The sequence below is a fragment of the Procambarus clarkii genome, chromosome 50 (genome assembly GCF_040958095.1).
Source record: "Procambarus clarkii isolate CNS0578487 chromosome 50, FALCON_Pclarkii_2.0, whole genome shotgun sequence".
NCBI lineage: Eukaryota > Metazoa > Arthropoda > Malacostraca > Decapoda > Cambaridae > Procambarus > Procambarus clarkii.
Window position 1 is genome coordinate 21,709,179 of NC_091199.1, and position 19,500 is coordinate 21,728,678.

The following is a 19,500-nucleotide window of genomic DNA, read 5'->3' on the forward strand; positions in this document are numbered from 1 at the left end:
CCCCCCAAAAAAGAACTGGGAAACAAAGGGCTGGCGTACCGAAAGGGAAACTATGAGGAGATGAATAAATTCCTATGGGATATACACTGGGACACAGAACTCTGAACTAAGTCCGTATAAGACATGATGGACTATGTCACCCAAAAATGTCAGGAGGCTGTAAGCAGATTTGTCCCAGCCCAACAGGAAAAAACAGAGAAGCAAAGGAAGAATCCGTGGTTTAATAGGGAATGTAAGAAAGCAAAGGAGCTGAACAAAAGGGCATGGAGGAACTTCCGTAATAACAGAACACCAGAAAGTAGAGAGAGATACCAGAGAACCAGGAACGAGTATGTTAATGTGAGAATTGCAGCTGAGAAAAGGTATGAAAATGATACAGCTAATAAAGCCAAGACCGAACCAATGCTACTACACAGTCACATCAGGAGGAAGACAACAGTGAAGGAACAGGTGATGAAACTTAGGGTGGGCGAGGACAGGTACACAGAGAATGACAAAGAGGTGTGTGAAGAACTCAACAAAAGGTTCCAGGAGGTCTTTACAATAGAACAGGGAGAAGTCACGGCGCTAGGACAGGTGGCAGCAAACCAGGTGACCTTGGAAAGGTTCGAAATTACAAGAGATGAGGTCAAGAAGCACCTATTGGAGCTGGATGTGAGAAAAGCTGTTGGGCCGGATGGAATCTCACCATGGGTATTGATAGAGTGTGCAGGAGCACTTTGCTTGCCACTCTCCATAGTGTATAGTAGGTCACTGGAAACGGGAGACCTATCAGAAGTATGGAAGACTGCTAATGTAGTACCAATATTTAAAAAGGGCGACAGACAAGAGGCACTGAACTACAGGCCAGTGTCCTTAACTTGTATACCATGCAAGGTGATGGAGAAGATTGTGAGAAAAAACCTAGTAACACATCTGGAGAGAAGAGACTTCGTGACAACCCATCAACATGGGTTCAGGGAGGGTAAATCTTGCCTTACAGGTTGATAGAATTCTACGATCAGGCGACAAAGATTAAGCAAGAAAGAGAAGGATGGACGGACTGCATTTTTTTGGACTGTCAGAAAGCCTTTGACACAGTACCCCATAAAAGGTTGATGCATAAGCTGGAGAAACAGGCAGGAGTAACTGGTAGGGCGCTCCAGTGGATAAAGGAGTACCTAAGCAATAGGAAGCAGAGAGTTATAGTGAGGGGTGAGACCTCAGAATGGCGTGAAGGCAGCAGTGGAGTCCCACAGGGCTCTGTACTTGGACCGATCCTGTTTCTGATATACGTAAATGATCTCCCAGAGGGTATAGACTCATTCCTCTCAATGTTTGCTGACGACGCCAAAATTATGAGAAGGATTAAGACAGAGGAGGACAGCTTGAGGCTTCAAGAAGACCTGGACAAGCTGCAGGAATGGTCGAACAAATGGATGTTGGAGTTTAACCCAAGCAAATGTAATGTAATGAAGATAGGGGTAGGAAGGAGGAGACCAGATACAAGGTATCACTTGGGAGATGAAATACTTCAAGAGTCCCAGAGAGAGAAAGACCTGGGGGTTGATATCACGCCAGACCTGTCCCCTGAAGCTCATATCAAGAGGATAACATCAGCAGCATATGCCAGGTTGGCTAACATAAGAACGGCCTTTAGAAACTTGTGTAAGGAATCTTTCAGAACATTATATACCACATATGTCAGACCAATCCTGGAGTATGCGGCTCCAGCATGGAGTCCATATCTAGTCAAGCATAAGACTAAACTGGAAAAGGTTCAAAGGTTTGCCACCAGACTAGTACCCGAGCTGAGAGGTATGAGCTACGACGAGACACCACCACACATCAACACCACAACCACACATCAAAACCACCACAACACTTCAATACCACCAGCAACCATCATTACCACCAGCAATCATCAATACCACCACCACTCATCAATACCACCTCCACTCATCAACACCACCACCACACATTAATACCACCACCACTCATCAATTCCACCACCACCCATCAATTCCACCACCACACATTAATACCACCACCACTCATCAATTCCACCACCACTCATGAACACCACCACCACACATTAATACCACCACCACAAATCACCACCGGCGATACAGGGGACCGTGGCAGAGCTCAACCCCCGCAAGCACAACTAGGTGAATACATCAATACCACCACCTCATATCACTAATGATCAAATACCCAAATCAATCGAGGTCAGAGTTTGGGGACCCAAGAGCTGACGCCCAACCCCTTAAAACAAGCACAAAGACACATACAAGTGTCATGATACAGTATTCTAAAGCAAAGATACTTACAAGTGTCATGATAAAGTATATTAAAACAAAGACACATATAAGTGTCATGGTACAGTATTCTAAAGCAACAATACTTACAAGTGTCATGATACAGTATACTAAAACAAAGACACATACACGTGTTATGATACAGCTATCTAAAAAAAACACTTACAAGTGTCATTATAAAGCATTTTAAAACAAAGACACAATATTCAAGATTTTCAACTTTATTTATTGTATTAGGCATAACAGGAGTTTAAATTGTGATCTGAGAGTCAGAATACAGTATGCGATCAAATACATTCACATCGCCTTGGTCACGATACACACATGGAGTGTATACACTGAAAGGCATACCTTGCTTCTCGGTGTATACACACTGAGAGATTTACCTTACTTCTCGGTGTATATCCACTGAGAGTTTACGTTAGTCCTGGTCTATGTTAATGACTAAATTTAACTTGCCGGAGGGTCAATAAGATCTTGTGATCCTGTATAATCTTCCAGAGGTTGATTGACCATCCCATACAACGTAAACTTTACCATGCCTGTTTATCTCTAAACCAAACCCACACCACGTTAACTTGACCATGCTTGCTAATACTTTACGACAGATGCCATGGTTGGGTCAACATGATCACCAGACTTAGGGGTCATATATTTTCAAAATTAGGTTAGTTTGAGCCGAGTGGACGGGCGCTTTGACTCGTAAATTAACTGGTATATTTTTCAATGCTTGCACAGTTAGGGGTGGACGGCCGGCGACAGTCTAATGGAACATTACTCTGCTGCCAGGCTTTCTATTGCGAGAGGCGGTCGTGTTATTGGCCTCATGAACGTAAACCAGCCCATTGATGCTAGATACACATTGCTTGCCTGCGTCCGTGCTTGCACATGCACAAGCATGGAGACCCATAAACGGATATTTACTGATGATACGTAAATAAAGAGAAGAAATAAAACTTGGGGGAAATATGACCAATGCAAGAAGAACTAGCCATTGAACTTCAAACGTGACAGAAACGAAGGAACGAGGATAGGAACATAGACGACCTGTCCACGGCTGGAGACAGATTCTTGCATCAGAAAATGACCAAAACTGAAAGTAAACATAACCACAAATCAAGTGTCAAATTCATGTAAGAAAATAATGTCAGCGGCACATGGTAAACTTGCCATAGTGTATGGTCACGGGTCCTTCACTGCGTCCTCAGATCTCAGTACTTATTCTGTCATATCCCATACAAGTGCTATACATTCATCTTGACTTAGAGCTTTCTCCTCATTATTGACTTACCTCACAATCTAACATTTAATCCAATTTAGTTGCCAAAGTTAATGCGAAAATTTCCTTCAAAGAGCAGTTTGTTTTATTTATTATATAATTATCAAAAAATTGTTAAAGTTTAGCTCGGTTTTTTTTTTCCTGAAGAAATTAATTAATCTGTTTCATTGAATGTGGATGCAATAATGTTAATGTATTCAGCCCTTCCCAGTGTGTAGCCCTTCCCAGTGTCCAGCCCTTCCCAGTGTGCAGCCCTTCCCAGTGTCCAGCACTTCCCAGTGTGCAGCCCTTCCCAGTGTCCAGCCCTTCCCAGTGTGCAGCCCTTCCTAGTGTCCAGCCCTTCCTAGTGTCCAGCCCTTCCCAGTGTCCAGCCCTTCCCAGTGTGCAGCCCTTCCTAGTGTCCAGCACTTCCCAGTGTGCAGCCCTTCCCAGTGTCCAGCCCTTCCCAGTGTGCAGCCCTTCCCAGTGTCCAGCCCTTCCCAGTGTGCAGCCCTTCCTAGTGTCCAGCCCTTCCTAGTGTCCAGCACTTCCCAGTGTGCAGCCCTTCCCAGTGTCCAGCCCTTCCAAGTGTGCAGCCCTTCCTAGTGTCCAGCCCTTCCTAGTGTCCAGCACTTCCCAGTGTGCAGCCCTTCCTAATGTCCAGCCCTTCCTAGTGTGCAGCCCTTCCTAGTGTCCAGCCCTTCACAGGGTGCAACCCTTACCAGTGTCCAGCACTTCCCAGCGTCCAGCCCTTCCCAGTGTGCAGCCCTTCCCAGTGTGCAGCCCTTCCCAGTGTGCAGCCCTTCCCAGTGTGCAGCCCTTCCCAGTGTGCAGCCCTTCCCAGTGTTCAGCCCTTCCCAGTGTTCAGCCCTTCCCAGTGTCTAGCCCTTGCCAGTATCCAGCCCTTCCCAGTGTGCAGCCCTTCCCAGTGTGCAGCCCTTCCCAGTGTTCAGCCCTTCCCAGTGTGCAGCCCTTCCCAGTGTGCAGCCCTTCCCAGTGTTCAGCCCTTCCCAGTGTCTAGCCCTTGCCAGTATCCAGCCCTCCCCAGTGTGCAGCCCTTCCTAGTGTCCATCCCTTCCCAGAGTCCAGCCCTTTCCAGTGCCCAGCTCTTCCTACTGTCCAGACCTTTCTAGTGTCCAGCCCTTCCTAGTTTCAAGCCCTTCTTAGTGGCCAGCCCTTCCTAGTGTCCAGCCCTTCCAAGTGTACAGCCCTTTATAGAATCCAGCCCTTTTTAGTGTCCAGCTCTTCCTAGTGTCCAGCCATTCCTGGTGTCCAGCAATTTTCTAGTGTCCAGCCCTTACCAGTGTCAAGCCCTTCCTAGTGTCCAGCCCCTTTCCAGTGTCCAGCCTTTCCTAATACCCAGCCCTTCCTGGTGCCCAGCTCCTTCCTAGTGCCCAGCCTTTCCTAGTATCCAGCCCTATCTTGTGTCCAGACCTTTCTAATGTCCATCCATTTCTACTGTCCAGCCCTTCCCAGTGTCCAGCCCTCCTAGTGTTCAACCCTAACCAGAATCCAGCACTTCCTAATGTCAAGCCCTTCCTAGTGTCCAGCCCTTCCTAGTGTCCAGCCTTTTCTAGTGTCCATCCCTTCCTAGTGTCCCGCCCATGCAAGTGTCCCGCCCATGCAAGTGTCCACTCCCTTTCTAGTGTCCAGCCCTTACTATTGTCCAGCCCTTACTATTGTCCATCCCTTCCTTGTGTCTGCCCTTCCTGGTATCCAGCCCTTCAAAGTGTCCAGCCTTTCAGAGTGTCTATCCCTTCCTAGTGTCCAGCCCTTACCATTGTCTAGCCCTTCCAAGTGTCCAGTCCTTCCTAGTGTCCAGCCTTTCCTAGTGTCCATCCCTTCCTAGTGTCCAGCTCTTCCTAGTATCCAGCCCCTTTTTAGTGTCCAGCCCTTCCAAGTGTCCAGCCCATTCTAGTGTCCAGCCCTTCCTTGTGTCCAGCCCCTTCCCAGTTCCCAACCCCCTTCTAGTGTCCAGCCCTTCCTAGTGTTAAGCAATTCCTAGTGTCAATCCCCTTCCTAGTCTCCAGCCCGTCCTATTGACCAGCCCTTCCTAGTGTCCAGCCCTTCCTAGTGTCCAGATCCTTCCTAGTGTCCAGCTCCTCCTAGTGTCCAGCCCTTCCAATTGTCCAGCTCCTTCCTAGTGTCCAGCTCCTCCTAGTGGCCAGCCTTTCCTAGTGTCCAGCCAGTCCTGTCGTCCAGGCCCTTCCTAGTGGCCATCCATTCATATTGTCCATCCCTTCCTAGAGTGCAACCCTTCCTATTATCTAGCCCCTTCCTTCTGTCCAGCCCTTTCTAGTGTCCAGCCCTTTCTAGTGTCCAGCCCTTCCTATTGTCCAGCCTTTCTTAGGGTCCAGCCCTTCCCAGTGCCCAGCCCTACCTAGTGTCCAGACCTTTCTAGTGTCCAGCATTCTTATAGTGCAGCATTTTCTAGTGTCCAGCCCTTCCTAGAGTCAAGCCTTTTCCAGTGTCCAGCTCTTCCTAGTGTCCAGCCTTTCCTGGTGTCCAGCCCTTTCCCAGTGTCCAGCCCTTCCTAGTGTCCAGCCCTTCCTAGTGTTCAGCCCCTTTCTTAATGTCCAGCCCTTCCTAGTGTCCAGCCTTTCCTATTGTCCAGCCCCTCCCTAGTTTCCAGCCCTTCCTAGTGTCCAGTACTTCCTGGTGACCAGTCCCTTCCTAGTGTCCAGCCCTTCCTAGTGTCCAGACCTTCCTAGTGTCCAGCCCTTCCTAGTGTCCAGCCCTTCCTATTGTCCAGCCCCTTCCTAGTGTCCAGCCCTTCCTAGTGTCCAGCCCTTCCTAGTGTCCAGCCCTTCCTAGTGGTCAGCCTTTCTTAGTGTCCAGCCATTCTTATTGTCCAGCCCCTTCCTAGTGTCTAGCCATTCATATTGTCCATCCAATTTCCTAATGGCCAGCCCTTCCTAGTATGCAGCCCTTCCTATTATTTAGTCCCTTCCTGCTGTCCAGCCCTTACTATTGTCCAGCCCTTTCTGGTGTCCACCCCTTCCCAGTGTCCAGCCCTTTCTAGTGTCTGGCATTCCCTAGTGCCAGCCCTTCCCAGTGTCCAGCCCTTCCCAGTGTCCAGCCCTTCCCAGTGTCCAGCCCTTCCTATTGTCGATCCCCTTCCCAGTGTCCAACCCTTCTTAGTGCCCAGCCCTTCCTAGTGTCCAGCCCTTCCTAGTGCCCAGCCCTTCCTAGTGTCCAGCCTTTCCTAGTGTCCAGCCCTTCCCAGTGTCCAGACCTTCCTATTGACGATCCCCTTCCTAGTGTCCAGCCCTTCTTAGTGTCCAGCCCTTCCTAGTGCCCAGCCCTTCCTAGTGTCCAGCCCTTTCCAGTGTCCAGCCCTTCCTTCTGTTCAGGCTAAGGTTGTCATCCCCCACCAGCAGTGGCTGAGGTTGTCGTCCCCGGCCAGCAGTGGCTGAGGTTGTCGTCCCCGGCCAGCAGCGGCTGAGGTTGTCGTCCCCGGCCAGCAGCGGCTGAGGTTGTCGTCCCCGGCCACCAGCGGCTGAGGTTGTCGTCCCCGATAACCTCCTTTGATGACTCTTCACTCTGTGATGACTCTTGACGCTGTGATGACTCTTGACTCGGTGATGACTCTTGACTCGGTGATGACTCTTGACGCTGTGATGACTCTTGACACTTTGATGACTCTTGACTCGGTGATGACTCTTGACTCTGTGATGACTCTTGACGCTGTGATGACTCTTGTCTCGGTGATGACTCTTCACTCTGTGATGACTCTTGACGCTGTGATGACTCTTGACACTGTGATGACTCTTGACACTGTGATGACTCTTGACTCTGTGATGACTCTTGACGCTGTGATGATTCTTGACTCGGTGATGACTCTTGACACTTTGATGACTCTTGACTCTGTGATGACTCTTGACTCTGTGATGACTCTTGACGCTGTGATGACTCTTGACGCTGTGATGACTCTTGAATCTGTGATGACTCTTGACACTGTGATGACTCTTGACTCTGTGATGACTCTTGACGCTGTTATGACTCTTGACGCTGTGATGAGTCTTATCTCTGTGATGACTCTTGACACTGTGATGACTCTTGACTCTGTGATGACTCTTGACGCTGTTATGACTCTTGACGCTGTGATGAGTCTTGTCTCTGTGATGACTCTTGATACTGTGATGACTCTTGTCTCTGTGATAACTCTTGTTTCGGTGATGACGCTTGACTCTGTGATGACTCATGATGCTATGATGACTGCTGACTCCATGATAACTCTTGACACTGTGATGATTCTTGACTCTGTGATGACTCTTGATGACTCCTCTGTGATGAATCTTGACGACTCCTCAGTGATATATTTTGACACTATGTGACTTGTGCAGTCAAGCACGTCACCGTCACTGCTGTACAATGTTAGCAGTCCAAACAGTGACCGGTGCCAACACGCAGGTGCTCTGTGTGTGTGTGTGTTTGTCACAAAATACTGTTTTCCTATTTTTATTCCACTTGTGTTCTTGTCGAGAATTCCAACATGTTTATTTTAATGCATGCATATGTGCGTGTGTATCACTCACACACACACACACACACAAAACACACACACACACACACACACACACACACACACACACACACACACACACACACACACACACACACACACACACACACACACACACACACACACACCAGACCTGTCCCCTGAAGCTCATATCAAGAGGATAACATCAGCAGCATATGCCAGGTTGGCTAACATAAGAACGGCGTTTAGAAACTTGTGTAAGGAATCTTTCAGAACATTATATACCACATATGTCAGACCAATCCTGGAGTATGCGGCTCCAGCATGGAGTCCATATCTAGTCAAGCATAAAACTAAACTGGAAAAGGTTCAAAGGTTTGCCACCAGACTGGTACCCGAGCTGAGAGGTATGAGCTACGAGGAGAGACAACGGGAATTGAACCTCACTTCGTTGGAAGACAGAAGAGTTAGGGGGGACATGATCACCACATTCAAGATTCTCAAGGGAATCGACAGGATTGATAAAGACAGGCTATTTAACACAAGGGGCACACGCACTAGAGGACACAGGTGGAAACTGAGTGCCCAAATGAGCCACAGAGATATTAGAAAGAACTTTTTTAGTGTCAGAGTGGTTGACAAATGGAATGCATTAGGAAGCAATGTGGTGGAGGCTGACTCCATACACAGTTTCAAGTGTAGATATGATAGAGCCCAATAGGCTCAGGAACCTGTACACCTGTTGATTGACGGTTGAGAGGCGGGACCAAAGAGCCAGAGCTCAACCCCCGCAAGCAAAACTAGGTGAGTACACTGTAACACCAAAATTATGTCAATCACCACTTATAAATCCTACTCTAACACTGGCAAAGTTAAGAAATTTGGACATGGAACAAAACTTCAGAGATCACACACATTACCTTAAGACCTCTGTCTCTCCCTGGCTGAGATGTTCTTCACAGACCCGCTCTCGATCCCGGTGTACCGCACTCTGCTCTCCTAAGTCCCTACAGGACCGTTATATACAACCCCCACAAGGGGGAGGGGGAGATCTGCTGTTGCTACCCACCAAGAGTGTACAAACTCTCAAGAAATATTTCAAAAAGCTTGTTTGACATTCACCATACACTCTTCAAGAGAGGAGTTATTAATTACATGTGACTGACCTCTGACCTGGCCAAAAAGGGGGAGATCCAGGGATGTTTACACATAAGAATCTGGAGTCTAATTTCCTTGCATGAAATATTACATACTTGAAACTATGCTGACTAAGACTAACCCAGGAATTTTTAATCAATATACAAGATAAACCAGAGGTCATCTGGGCTGACCTCTTGGAGAAGGCTTATCTGGGTGTGAACTCTAAGGGGGGGGGGGGGAGGTCCTGGGTGTTACAGCTCCCTTTCCCCGGAGTTAAGACAAAATCGGGTGTATGATAATTAAGCCCAATTTTGTCTTATCCTAACTCATCCAAAATACCACAACTAACCCTAAAAGAAAAAAAAATTGCCAGTGACATAATGATAAAAGTAAGCTAACTAAATTAACATGAAGCAAAGTACATTATACAGTTATACTGCAGTAAGAACAAAACATAAATGTATAATGAGACACATAAGTAAAAAAGAATCCTGGCAAAAGAACCAGCAATGATACCCTCACACATGATACAATTCTGATATCCTAATATGACAATAAGGTATATCAATGAAAAAAAAAAATGCAAATCCCGACTGCACCCGAGGCAGTCCAGCTAGGCTCCCCCCGAAGGCTGGAAGACCAAAACAAAAAATCGCCTTAAAACAAGCATGACATAAAAAAAAAAATTTCCTAATGGAACAAGAAAATTACAAGTAACTAAAGATAATATAATGTCAAAACACAAGGAATAACACAAGGCTACATAATACAACCCTGAGTGACAATACATGGCAATAATGAATACTATGAAACAATGACATATCCTGCCTGCACACTAGACAGGCTAGCAAGTCTTCCTCAGAAGGTCTGAAGAACAAAACATACAAAATACAATGATCAGCAACATGAAAAAAAATATATATATGTAATATTCCTACTCTAACATTTAAATCTAAGTAATTGAAACTAACAGGTAACATTTTGCTTAAGTGGGCATACCCCAAACATCTGCTGGGTACGTCATGACCCACAGCCAATCGTATGAGTTATACAAGTTATAAAACATGGTAAAAATACAACAATAGACATGAAAACTCATCAATAGAACCGTACGTTAACAGGACACTTGTGGGCCAATCCATATACCGCACAAGACAATAGTGCCAGGGTCAATCGCTATGCACCCTGCACACACTGAAAGTAAGACTACCTCTTACCACAACAGAAACATTACTTAACATTACAACATTATAATGAAATAAAAAGACATGCAAATATAAAAAAAAATTATGTACCCATACACTGGTAACAAATAGGGAACCTGGACACTCATCACCAGGACAGACTTATCTCATAGATACATACATGAAACAAAATAAATTTCAAGAAAAGTTTGTGCTAGAGACCCAAGTCATCTAGCTAAGAACACTGTCTATGACCACTTTTTCAAGGCCTAGTTACTTTACATCCCCATAAATGTTACACTTTTAACCCGATTAGGCAAAACTATTTGACACCGTTAATAATAGAGTCAATTTCTCTGAATCATCATTCGTAAATCTTGACACATCAATGTTCGTGTTGATATACGCGTTTTCTATCGTGCATCCGTTATACTCTCGCGTGGTGGCCTGATGTTGGAGACCCGATGTTGGTGACCCGATGTTGGAGACCCGATGTTGGAGACGTGATGTTGGTGACCTGATGTTGGAGACCCGATGTTGGAGACCCGATGTTGGAGACGTGATGTTGGTGACCTGATGTAGAAGACCTGATGTTGGTCCAGCGTCTGCCCGTCGATGATGCCTGCATATACCCTAAGATCTTCTTGTAACAGCTCTGGGGTACGTCTGGTGACAGAGCGAGTCTACTGGTGACAGACTCCTCGTCAAGCTGCCCAACTGCTGGAAGGTGGTGGTGTGAAGAGCAGCGGCGAGTGACAGCGGCCGGGGACTTGGCCGGTCACAGGTGAACGGTGTTAGGAGAGATGTATGGAGGCACATCTCACCTCCAGTTGCTTGAAGCTGACGGTCGATGATGAGTGACAGCAGCTACATAGCAGGAGTCGTGACAGCAGGGCAGAGAGTGTGACGTCGACGATGTCTTGCCAAATAGAAGTAGCAGGTGCAGGTGTTGGGGCGTGGGTGGCGTGGCGGCAGGCCAGGTGGATCCCGACTTCAGCTCCTGGGACCCATCACTACACAGGCGTTGCTTGTGTCACATTCTACTGAGCCGGTACGCCTTATCGCGCATGCCCTAATGTGCCTGACCTTGGGCCGATGGTGCGAAACGTGCACCCTATTGGCGAGTCAAGCACACTCAGTAGGGAGGTGCCGTTGGAATGTGACCGCCTCGTTGCGCATCTTGGTGGAGTCAGTGATGTGGCATCCCCAAGGTCGAGGGGGAACTGGTAGGTGACTGCTGCTGGCATACCCGCTTGTTGACCTCGCGCCTCCACTTCCGGTGTGCCTGCACGGTGTGTCGCAGCAGGCAGGAGGGTGCCTCTGATGATGAACTGCAAGACTGGGGCCCACCATGGTACGTTGACATCTGGACAGCTGTGCTCTGCTGGCAGGAACTCTGGCCTGGACAACCTCGTGTGGTGGGAGGTGTCGGCTGGGTGAATGGTGTCATTATCACCGTCCCAGGTAACCGAGTGGTGGGGTTACCGGGAGTGCTGGGAGGGGGGTGGGGTGTAACGTAACCCCCTCTCCACTGTACCAGAGGGGGTGACCCCTCTGGCCTCAATGTTGGTTCACGAGTAGCTGGTACCGGGGACAGAGCGGTGTGGACAAGCAGACCTGGGGAAGACAGGATAACTCTCCTACTGGCGGAAGCAAGGACTCTCCCCTGGGCTTTGGTGACAGGGTACAGCCCAAGGGCAGGTAAGGCATGTTCTCTGAATACATTCCATGACAAAATCTCAAAACAATTGCCAGTTTAAAAACTCTGAAAAAAAACTACTAAGGGACGAGACAGTTACTGAAACTCTCCCTGCCTCGCGCGTGACCTCGTTAACATAGGGTGACAAGGCTAACCCTGGGTACCAATGAGAGTTGACAGAAGGTCCTCCTCTCCATCCTGGGCACGCCCAGCTGGGTCAGTCAACTCAGAAGGGTCAGGAATGGGAATCGCTGAAGGCAGTTCCAGTTCCTCCCTGGCAACGTAACACTTTAATTTGTTGACATGAATAGTTGTGTCACCCTGGTCGTCAAAGATTCCCCTGATCAGAAAATTAACTGGTCCAAGCTTCTTAATTACTCTATATGGTCCACGCCATTTAGGTGCTAGCTTCCTACTTTGATTGGCAGGCGCCTTTTCATTTAACCTCATAACCAAGCTTCCCTCTCTAAGTGTCAACGGTTGAACCTTCTTATCATAATAGTGGGCATACCGGCTCCTCGCTGTCTTAGAAGCCTCAGCAGCAATCCTCCAATCATTTCTCATTTTAGACAGGATTTCTGAAGGATAATCCTCACCGTACACAACCTCGTGTCTGTTAAGCAGACCTGATGAGAAGTTACATGAGCGCCCCGTGAAAAGCAGCAGTGGTTGTGTGTTAATTGACTGATGAATGGCAGTGTTCAAGGCTAGTTGAACATAGGGGAGTTGTTCGTCCCAGGTGGCAGCATCTTTCTCTGCAAGAATTGCTAGCATATCCTTAATTGTACGATTGGTTCTTTCAGTCATACCATTTGCTTGCGGATGGTAAGCAGTCGTGAGGGCTGTTGTTGTTTCTAAAATTTTACAAACCTCTTTAAAAGTATTACCCACGAACTCTTGACCTCTGTCAGATACTAATATTTTAGGTGGTCCAAACACAGTGACAAATATACTTAAGAAAGCGTCTGCAACCGTCTGCGCGTCCTTACGAGGAAGAGCAACCAAGGTAGTGAACCGGGACAGATGATCCACTAGCACCAACACATAGCGATTACCAGAATGACTACTATGTAAATCAATCAAATCCGCTCCCACTCGATCTAAAGGCTCAAAAATGTCAGGGAACTCTTGTAGTGGCGCCTGTACCTTAGGGGTACCTTTTCTCCTTTGACAATTCGGACACGAGCTGACAAACTTAGTGATATAAGATAACATCCTAGGAAAATAGAATAACGTTTTAGCTCTCATATAGGTCTTAAAGACCCCAGGGTGACCAGCGATCTTAGATGCATGCGCAAGTTTCACGGCTGATGATCTTAACACGTCGGGGATGACTAACTGGTAAACCGCACGATCTTTCATGTCGTTAACATAATATAGGACACCCTTCTGCAGGTCAAAATGCTGCAGGGGAAAGTTACCTTTCTTCATAGGGTATTTACCACCCTCCAAATATTCAATTATTTTCTTCCATCGCTGTTCTCCCATTTGAAATTCTCTCATTTTATCACTGGCAATAGTTTCAATGTTGACATTTACGTTAACTGACGCGACGTTCCTACTCAACGTGTCTGGCACAACGTGAGATAGTCCAGGCTTATAAAGGATCTGAAACGAGTGAGCTGACAGCTCATGAGACCAACGGGACATCCGGGGACACTTTGTTTTCTTTTTAAATATATACGTGAGGGCTCTGTGATCTGTGAAAATAACAAAATGACGTTGGAATAGGTAAGGTTCAAAATAACGAACACTTTCAACCACAGCAAGCGCTTCCTTGTCTGTTGCTGAGTATCTAACTTCAGGTCCCTTCACTTTTCTGCTGAAATATGCCACAGGGTGAGGATGGTTCTCTGAATCACGCTGCATTAAGCACCCTCCTACGGCAATACCACTAGCGTCTGTATGCACCTCCCACTCCTTATCAAAGTCAGGCACAGCTAATACTGGGGCGGTAATTAATTGACTTTTGAGTTTAGTATAAGCCTCATCGTGTTCTAATGTCCACATAAATTTAGCATTCTTCTATACAAGGTCAGTTAAAGGCGCTGTTTTACTAGCAAATCCCTCAATATGGCGGCGGAAGTATCCGGCTGCTCCCAGAAACCGGCGCACATCCCTTGCTGACCTAGGCCTGGGCATCTCAGCAATGGCGCGGCATGAGTCTGGGTCAGGGCGGATGCCATCTGTGCTCACCTGGAACCCCAGAAATTTGAATTTCTGAGATGCCAGGGTGCACTTGTTGATGTTTAATTTGAACCCTGCCTTGTCTAACAATGAAAGTGTCTCAGTCAAGTCCCGCAGGTGCTCCTCAAACGACCTGGAGTAGATAACCACGTCATCCAAGTATGCTAATGAATGCCTACCTAGCACAGGGCTGAGGATGTAGTTAATAGCCCTCTGAAATGAGGAAGGGGCTGTCTTGAGCCCAAAAGGCATGCGCTTAAACTGAAACTGGTGAACCCCATCAGAGAATGCTGTTTTCTCACGGTCCTTAACTGCCACAGGGAATGGCCCAATATGCTGACTTAGCATCCAGAGTGGAGAAATACTTGGCTGCCGCGAACTGATCTATAATTTCCTGAATCCGAGGTAAGGGGTACACGTCCCCCTTTGTTATTTCATTAACCTTCCGATAGTCGACGCAAAACCGGTAACTACCATCCGGGTTGCGCACCAGCACCACCGGAGACAGCCATGGTGAAGTGCTTGGTTCTATAACTCCCTGTCTTAACATCTTCTGACACTCCTCTCTGATAGTTTTCTTAGCCTGTTCCGGGAGCCTCCACTGTCTCGTATACACGGGCTCGTGATCACCTGTTGGAATGGTGTGCTCAATTCTGTCTAACAACCCAATTTGATCGTCGTCCGTTGCAAATAATTTGGGGAACATCCGCAAAACTTCCCGCACCCGTTTCCTTTCTAACTGTGGAATGTGCTGTAAGTCTGGTGCTGATATTAATTTATTCAAATTGTTGGCATCGCAAGGTGGCGTGAGCACCGTTGTGCCGTGCTCCGCAGTCTTACTAGTGTCTCTAACATTAAGAGCGCCACATTGCTTAGTGTCCGTAATAGTTTCCGATGGATCTGATTGAAAGATCGATGTCTCCTCTAAGATAATACCCTGAGACACTCGATCACCCACTCTGAAGCGGTAGGTCTTGTGTGAGAGATTGACTACAGGTATGAGAGCACCTTTGTCCAGGACAACAATTAAGTGGTGGGGAATTAATAGTTTATCAAACCTGCCAGCCACCAGAAGGGTAGTACCAGGCTGGATATGACGACCCACGGCCACCCTAAGGAATCTAAATGATCGTGGTGGGCAAGTCTGCTTGTCAAAAGCATGTAAAATACACGACTTCTTATTATTGTCTGGAAGAGACTGAAACAAAAATTTCGCGTACTTGGCATGATGTTTCTGCTTCCGCTGGATGGAAGCTACAACCGGGGGATGGTCAGTCAATGTCATCGGATAGGATACAGTTCCTAATTTCAACCGGCAATGTCTCGCCCCTTTTTCAGCAGACAGAGAATATGAAAACCTGTGTAAGAAATCCATGCCAATCAAGATATCACCCGGATAAGCAAGTTTCTGAACCACTGTACAAGTGTGAGGGTACGACCCATCATGACCTATTTCAAAATTAATTGTGGCCTGACCAAAGATGTCAATTTGTCCCCCATTAACTGCTGTGAGCTGCTTACTACTACATTTAAGCCGTGCTTGTTTGAATGTGCTGAAGGCTGAACTCTTAATGAGTGTTGCTTGGCTACCTGTGTCCAAGAACGCAATCAAAATCTCACCCTCAACCTTGACTTCAAAAGTAGGGCGACCATCCTTAAAGTAATCTGGTGACGGCACTTCCTTAAGCCGAACACTCGTACACGCTTTCCTAAAATGACCTTTTCCATGACAGGTCCAACACTTCTCCTTACTAATACTACTTAATGTGTAAGAAATCTTACAAACTACCCCCGGGGAGGCAACACTGGGGGGATGGGCGGGGGAAGCAGGGTGGGGATGGGGAATGTTGGAGGGGGAGGGTATGGCAGGAGGTATGAGGGAGGCGGGGAGGGCTAGTGGGGGGTTGAGGGACTGGGCGCAGGGCGGGGAGGATGGAAGTGGAGGGAGAGTGGAGGGCGTGTGGATGAGTGACACCGACTCGGGGTGGGGCGGGAGGAGTGGAAACTGAGGGGAAGGAGTGTGAGGGCGGACGGGTGGAGTGGGACAATGCTGAGAGGGGAGGGGCTGAACAAGCAAGGTGTGGGTGGAGTGACCTTGAATGGGGATAGTGGGGACGGTGGGAGGAAGTGGAGCAGAGTGAGTGGAGGGAACATAGGCGGGTAGGGTGGGTGGGAACTGGGTGGGGTAGGTGTAGGGAACTTGAGGCGGGAACTGAGAGGGAACAGAAGGGGATTGCAACCCTATTGAGAACCCCTTCCATTCCGATAACATCGGAGTGGACATATAAAATCAAACAAATTGCCAATAAAGATATAATGCCACAAAATAACACAATATCTGTAACTTTGTCACCAAGCGTCATATTAACTTGAAAATTTAACACAATGTTCTATGTAACAAATGAACATTAAAAAATAAATCAGAACAAGCCTACACTCGCTGTAAACACAATATACACCGCGCAGAGCGAAAGATGTGGGGGGACATACAACAGTACCCTTCTTGAGTGGACGAGAGTTATGACCGCGCGCCCAAGATGAAACAGGTGTTGATAACTTAGTATAAACAATCTCTCAGATCGTCGCATGAGAAACACATGTACACATATGTGCACACAAGAGACGGTCAGGTGCACAAACAACCTTATCGACACTGAAATTCCTTACACTTATGAAAATATCAGAGTAAAATAATGAAAATAAAAAGATATAATATACTTAACTATGAATTCCCTTAACTAATTGTAAAACTACTCTCGTGGTGATTAAATCTACGATTGTTCCTCGGTAAGCTACGCCTGCTAACTACGTCTGACCCGCCCTTGGGGAAAAACATCCAACACTAGCAGCCGTCCTTCCTAAGACACAATTCACGACCAGAATGTTTGAGGTCAGTCTCGCTGCCAACATGACCCCCTCTATGATGATAACTCAGCTACACTCTAGGTGACGAAGCACCGTCTGCGGCCTTATCGTTAAGATCTAGAACTCGAGGCAACTCCATGTACCTCAGAAATATATCAGTAAGCGTCCTTCACTGATTATTTCCCAGACAACCTGCCGAACAGATTGCTGTACAACCTATAACTGGGTTGAACACCCCTGGAAGCTATGCAGAGAAACGAGAACTAATTTCTGTCCATAGATTTCAGAGCGGAGCGCATACCCCAAACTGTCATCTAGTTTCCCGTATGTCGCACTAATCATAACACTTAAAATACGTGTGGCCCCGAGCAACGAAATCGCGAGCCCGCCTAAACTAACAAACAACCACGTGGCCACTGAGCAGCCGGCGCGCAGGACTCCAATAAAGTGTGAACACACCCACAATTTATTGGACCACCGCTAGCACCATTGTAACACCGCTCTATTGTAACACTGCTCTAAATTGTAACACCACCCTTAAGTGTACCACCGCCACTAAAATGCACCACTATAATGGAACACTAACAATGGTTACTAATGTAAACACTACTTATCCTGAGTAACACTTCCCCATTGGTTGCACTTGGTAACACTGTTATGAGCACGGTAATGTGAGCTGACATATGATGGTTACACCGGAACCAAAAGATACACTGCCAATAAGGAAATGCTAACACCAGGATTAAATACGCTGCCACCATCTGCCTTTGACCATTGAAACTATATCAAGCAACGAGGCAAGAAACATTGCTTGACTTGGAGAGTACTTTCTAGGACTGTCATTAATTATGAAAACGGTTGTCAACCACTATATCCAAAAGGCTAAGAGGATTCAACAATTGACACAGACGGGAAATTTAACAAAAGTTTATTGAGACCAAAATTATGTCAATCACCACTTATAAATCCTACTCTAACACTGGCAAAGTTAAGAAATTTGGACATGGAACAAAACTTCAGAGATCACACACATTACCTTAAGACCTCTGTCTCTCCCTGGCTGAGATGTTCTTCACAGACCCGCTCTCGATCCCGGTGTACCGCACTCTGCTCTCCTAAGTCCCTACAGGACCGTTATATACAACCCCCACAAGGGGGAGGGGGAGATCTGCTGTTGCTACCCACCAAGAGTGTACAAACACTCAAGAAATATTTCAAAAAGCTTGTTTGACATTCACCATACACTCTTCAAGAGAGGAGTTATTAATTACATGTGACTGACCTCTGACCTGGCCAAAAAGGGGGAGATCCAGGGATGTTTACACATAAGAATCTGGAGTCTAATTTCCTTGCATGAAATATTACATACTTGAAACTATGCTGACTAAGACTAACCCAGGAATTTTTAATCAATATACAAGATAAACTGGAGGTCATCTGGGCTGACCTCTTGGAGAAGGCTTATCTGGGTGTGAACTCTAAGGAGGGGAGGAGGTCCTGGGTGTTACAACACACAAAACACACACACACACACACACACACACACACACACACACACACACACACACACACACACACACACACACACACACACACACACACACACACATACACACACACACACACACTGTTCCTGTTGGGACACTCTTGGCTCTCCCTCTCGCGCCCTCTTCGCCTCTCTCATCTCCCCTTCCCCCTCTCTCCCTCTCTATCGCCTTCTCCCTATCTTTCTTGCTCTCTCTCTCTCTCTCTTGATCCCTCTCTCTTGCTCTCTCTCTCTCTCACTCTCCCTCTCTCTCTCTCCCTCTCTCTCTCTCTGCTCCCTACCTCTCTGCACCCCCCTCCTGCCTAATCCTATCAAAACATATCAGGGAAAGGGACAAAATGGCAGGATGACACAATAGGGACACAGGGAATAGTCAAAGTGACCAAACGAAGGAAATGTTAACCCAAGTTTTGGAGGAATACAGGAGGGAGATGCATGAAATGAGGATTACAATTAACAACCTGCAAAGTGAGCTGACATCAGCAAGGGAAGAGATCAAATCCCTCAAAGAGAAAGATAAAGAGGCTGAGCATCAAATTATCATCCAAAGGGAAGGTGGGAATGTTACATTGGAAGGAAATGCCTCTGAACCTGAAACATTTGTGCAAAGACTGAGAAAGAGCTCAGAAGCAATGGACACAGTGAGGGAGGTAGTCATGCAAGCAGCTACCTCACAGGAAGCAACAAGGTGCACCAGTCAGCTGCTGGAAAGAAAAAGATCAGTGGTAGTTGTAGTCATCAAAGATGCCTACATCCAATACGCTGGAATGGAATAGCAAGGATAGAGAGGCAGTACATGGGCTACTGAAGGGGTTACAGATGGGAGGGGCTGAAC

General features: G+C 47.0%; 1 protein-coding gene across 1 annotated transcript; it reads left to right on the forward strand.

Moving 5' to 3' along the window:
• Positions 1–7,124: 7,124 nt before the first annotated feature.
• Positions 7,125–7,895, forward strand: LOC138351687 (major royal jelly protein 5-like). The gene has a single exon (XM_069303707.1). It carries the CDS (start codon positions 7,125–7,127, stop codon positions 7,893–7,895), a length of 771 nt encoding a protein of 256 aa, XP_069159808.1.
• The last annotated feature ends 11,605 nt before the right edge of the window (positions 7,896–19,500 follow it).

Bases quoted from the DNA above. Each gene is read 5' to 3' on its own strand.
- LOC138351687 (XM_069303707.1), top strand. From the start codon at position 7,125: ATGACTCTTGACTCGGTGATGACTCTTGACTCGGTGATGACTCTTGAC.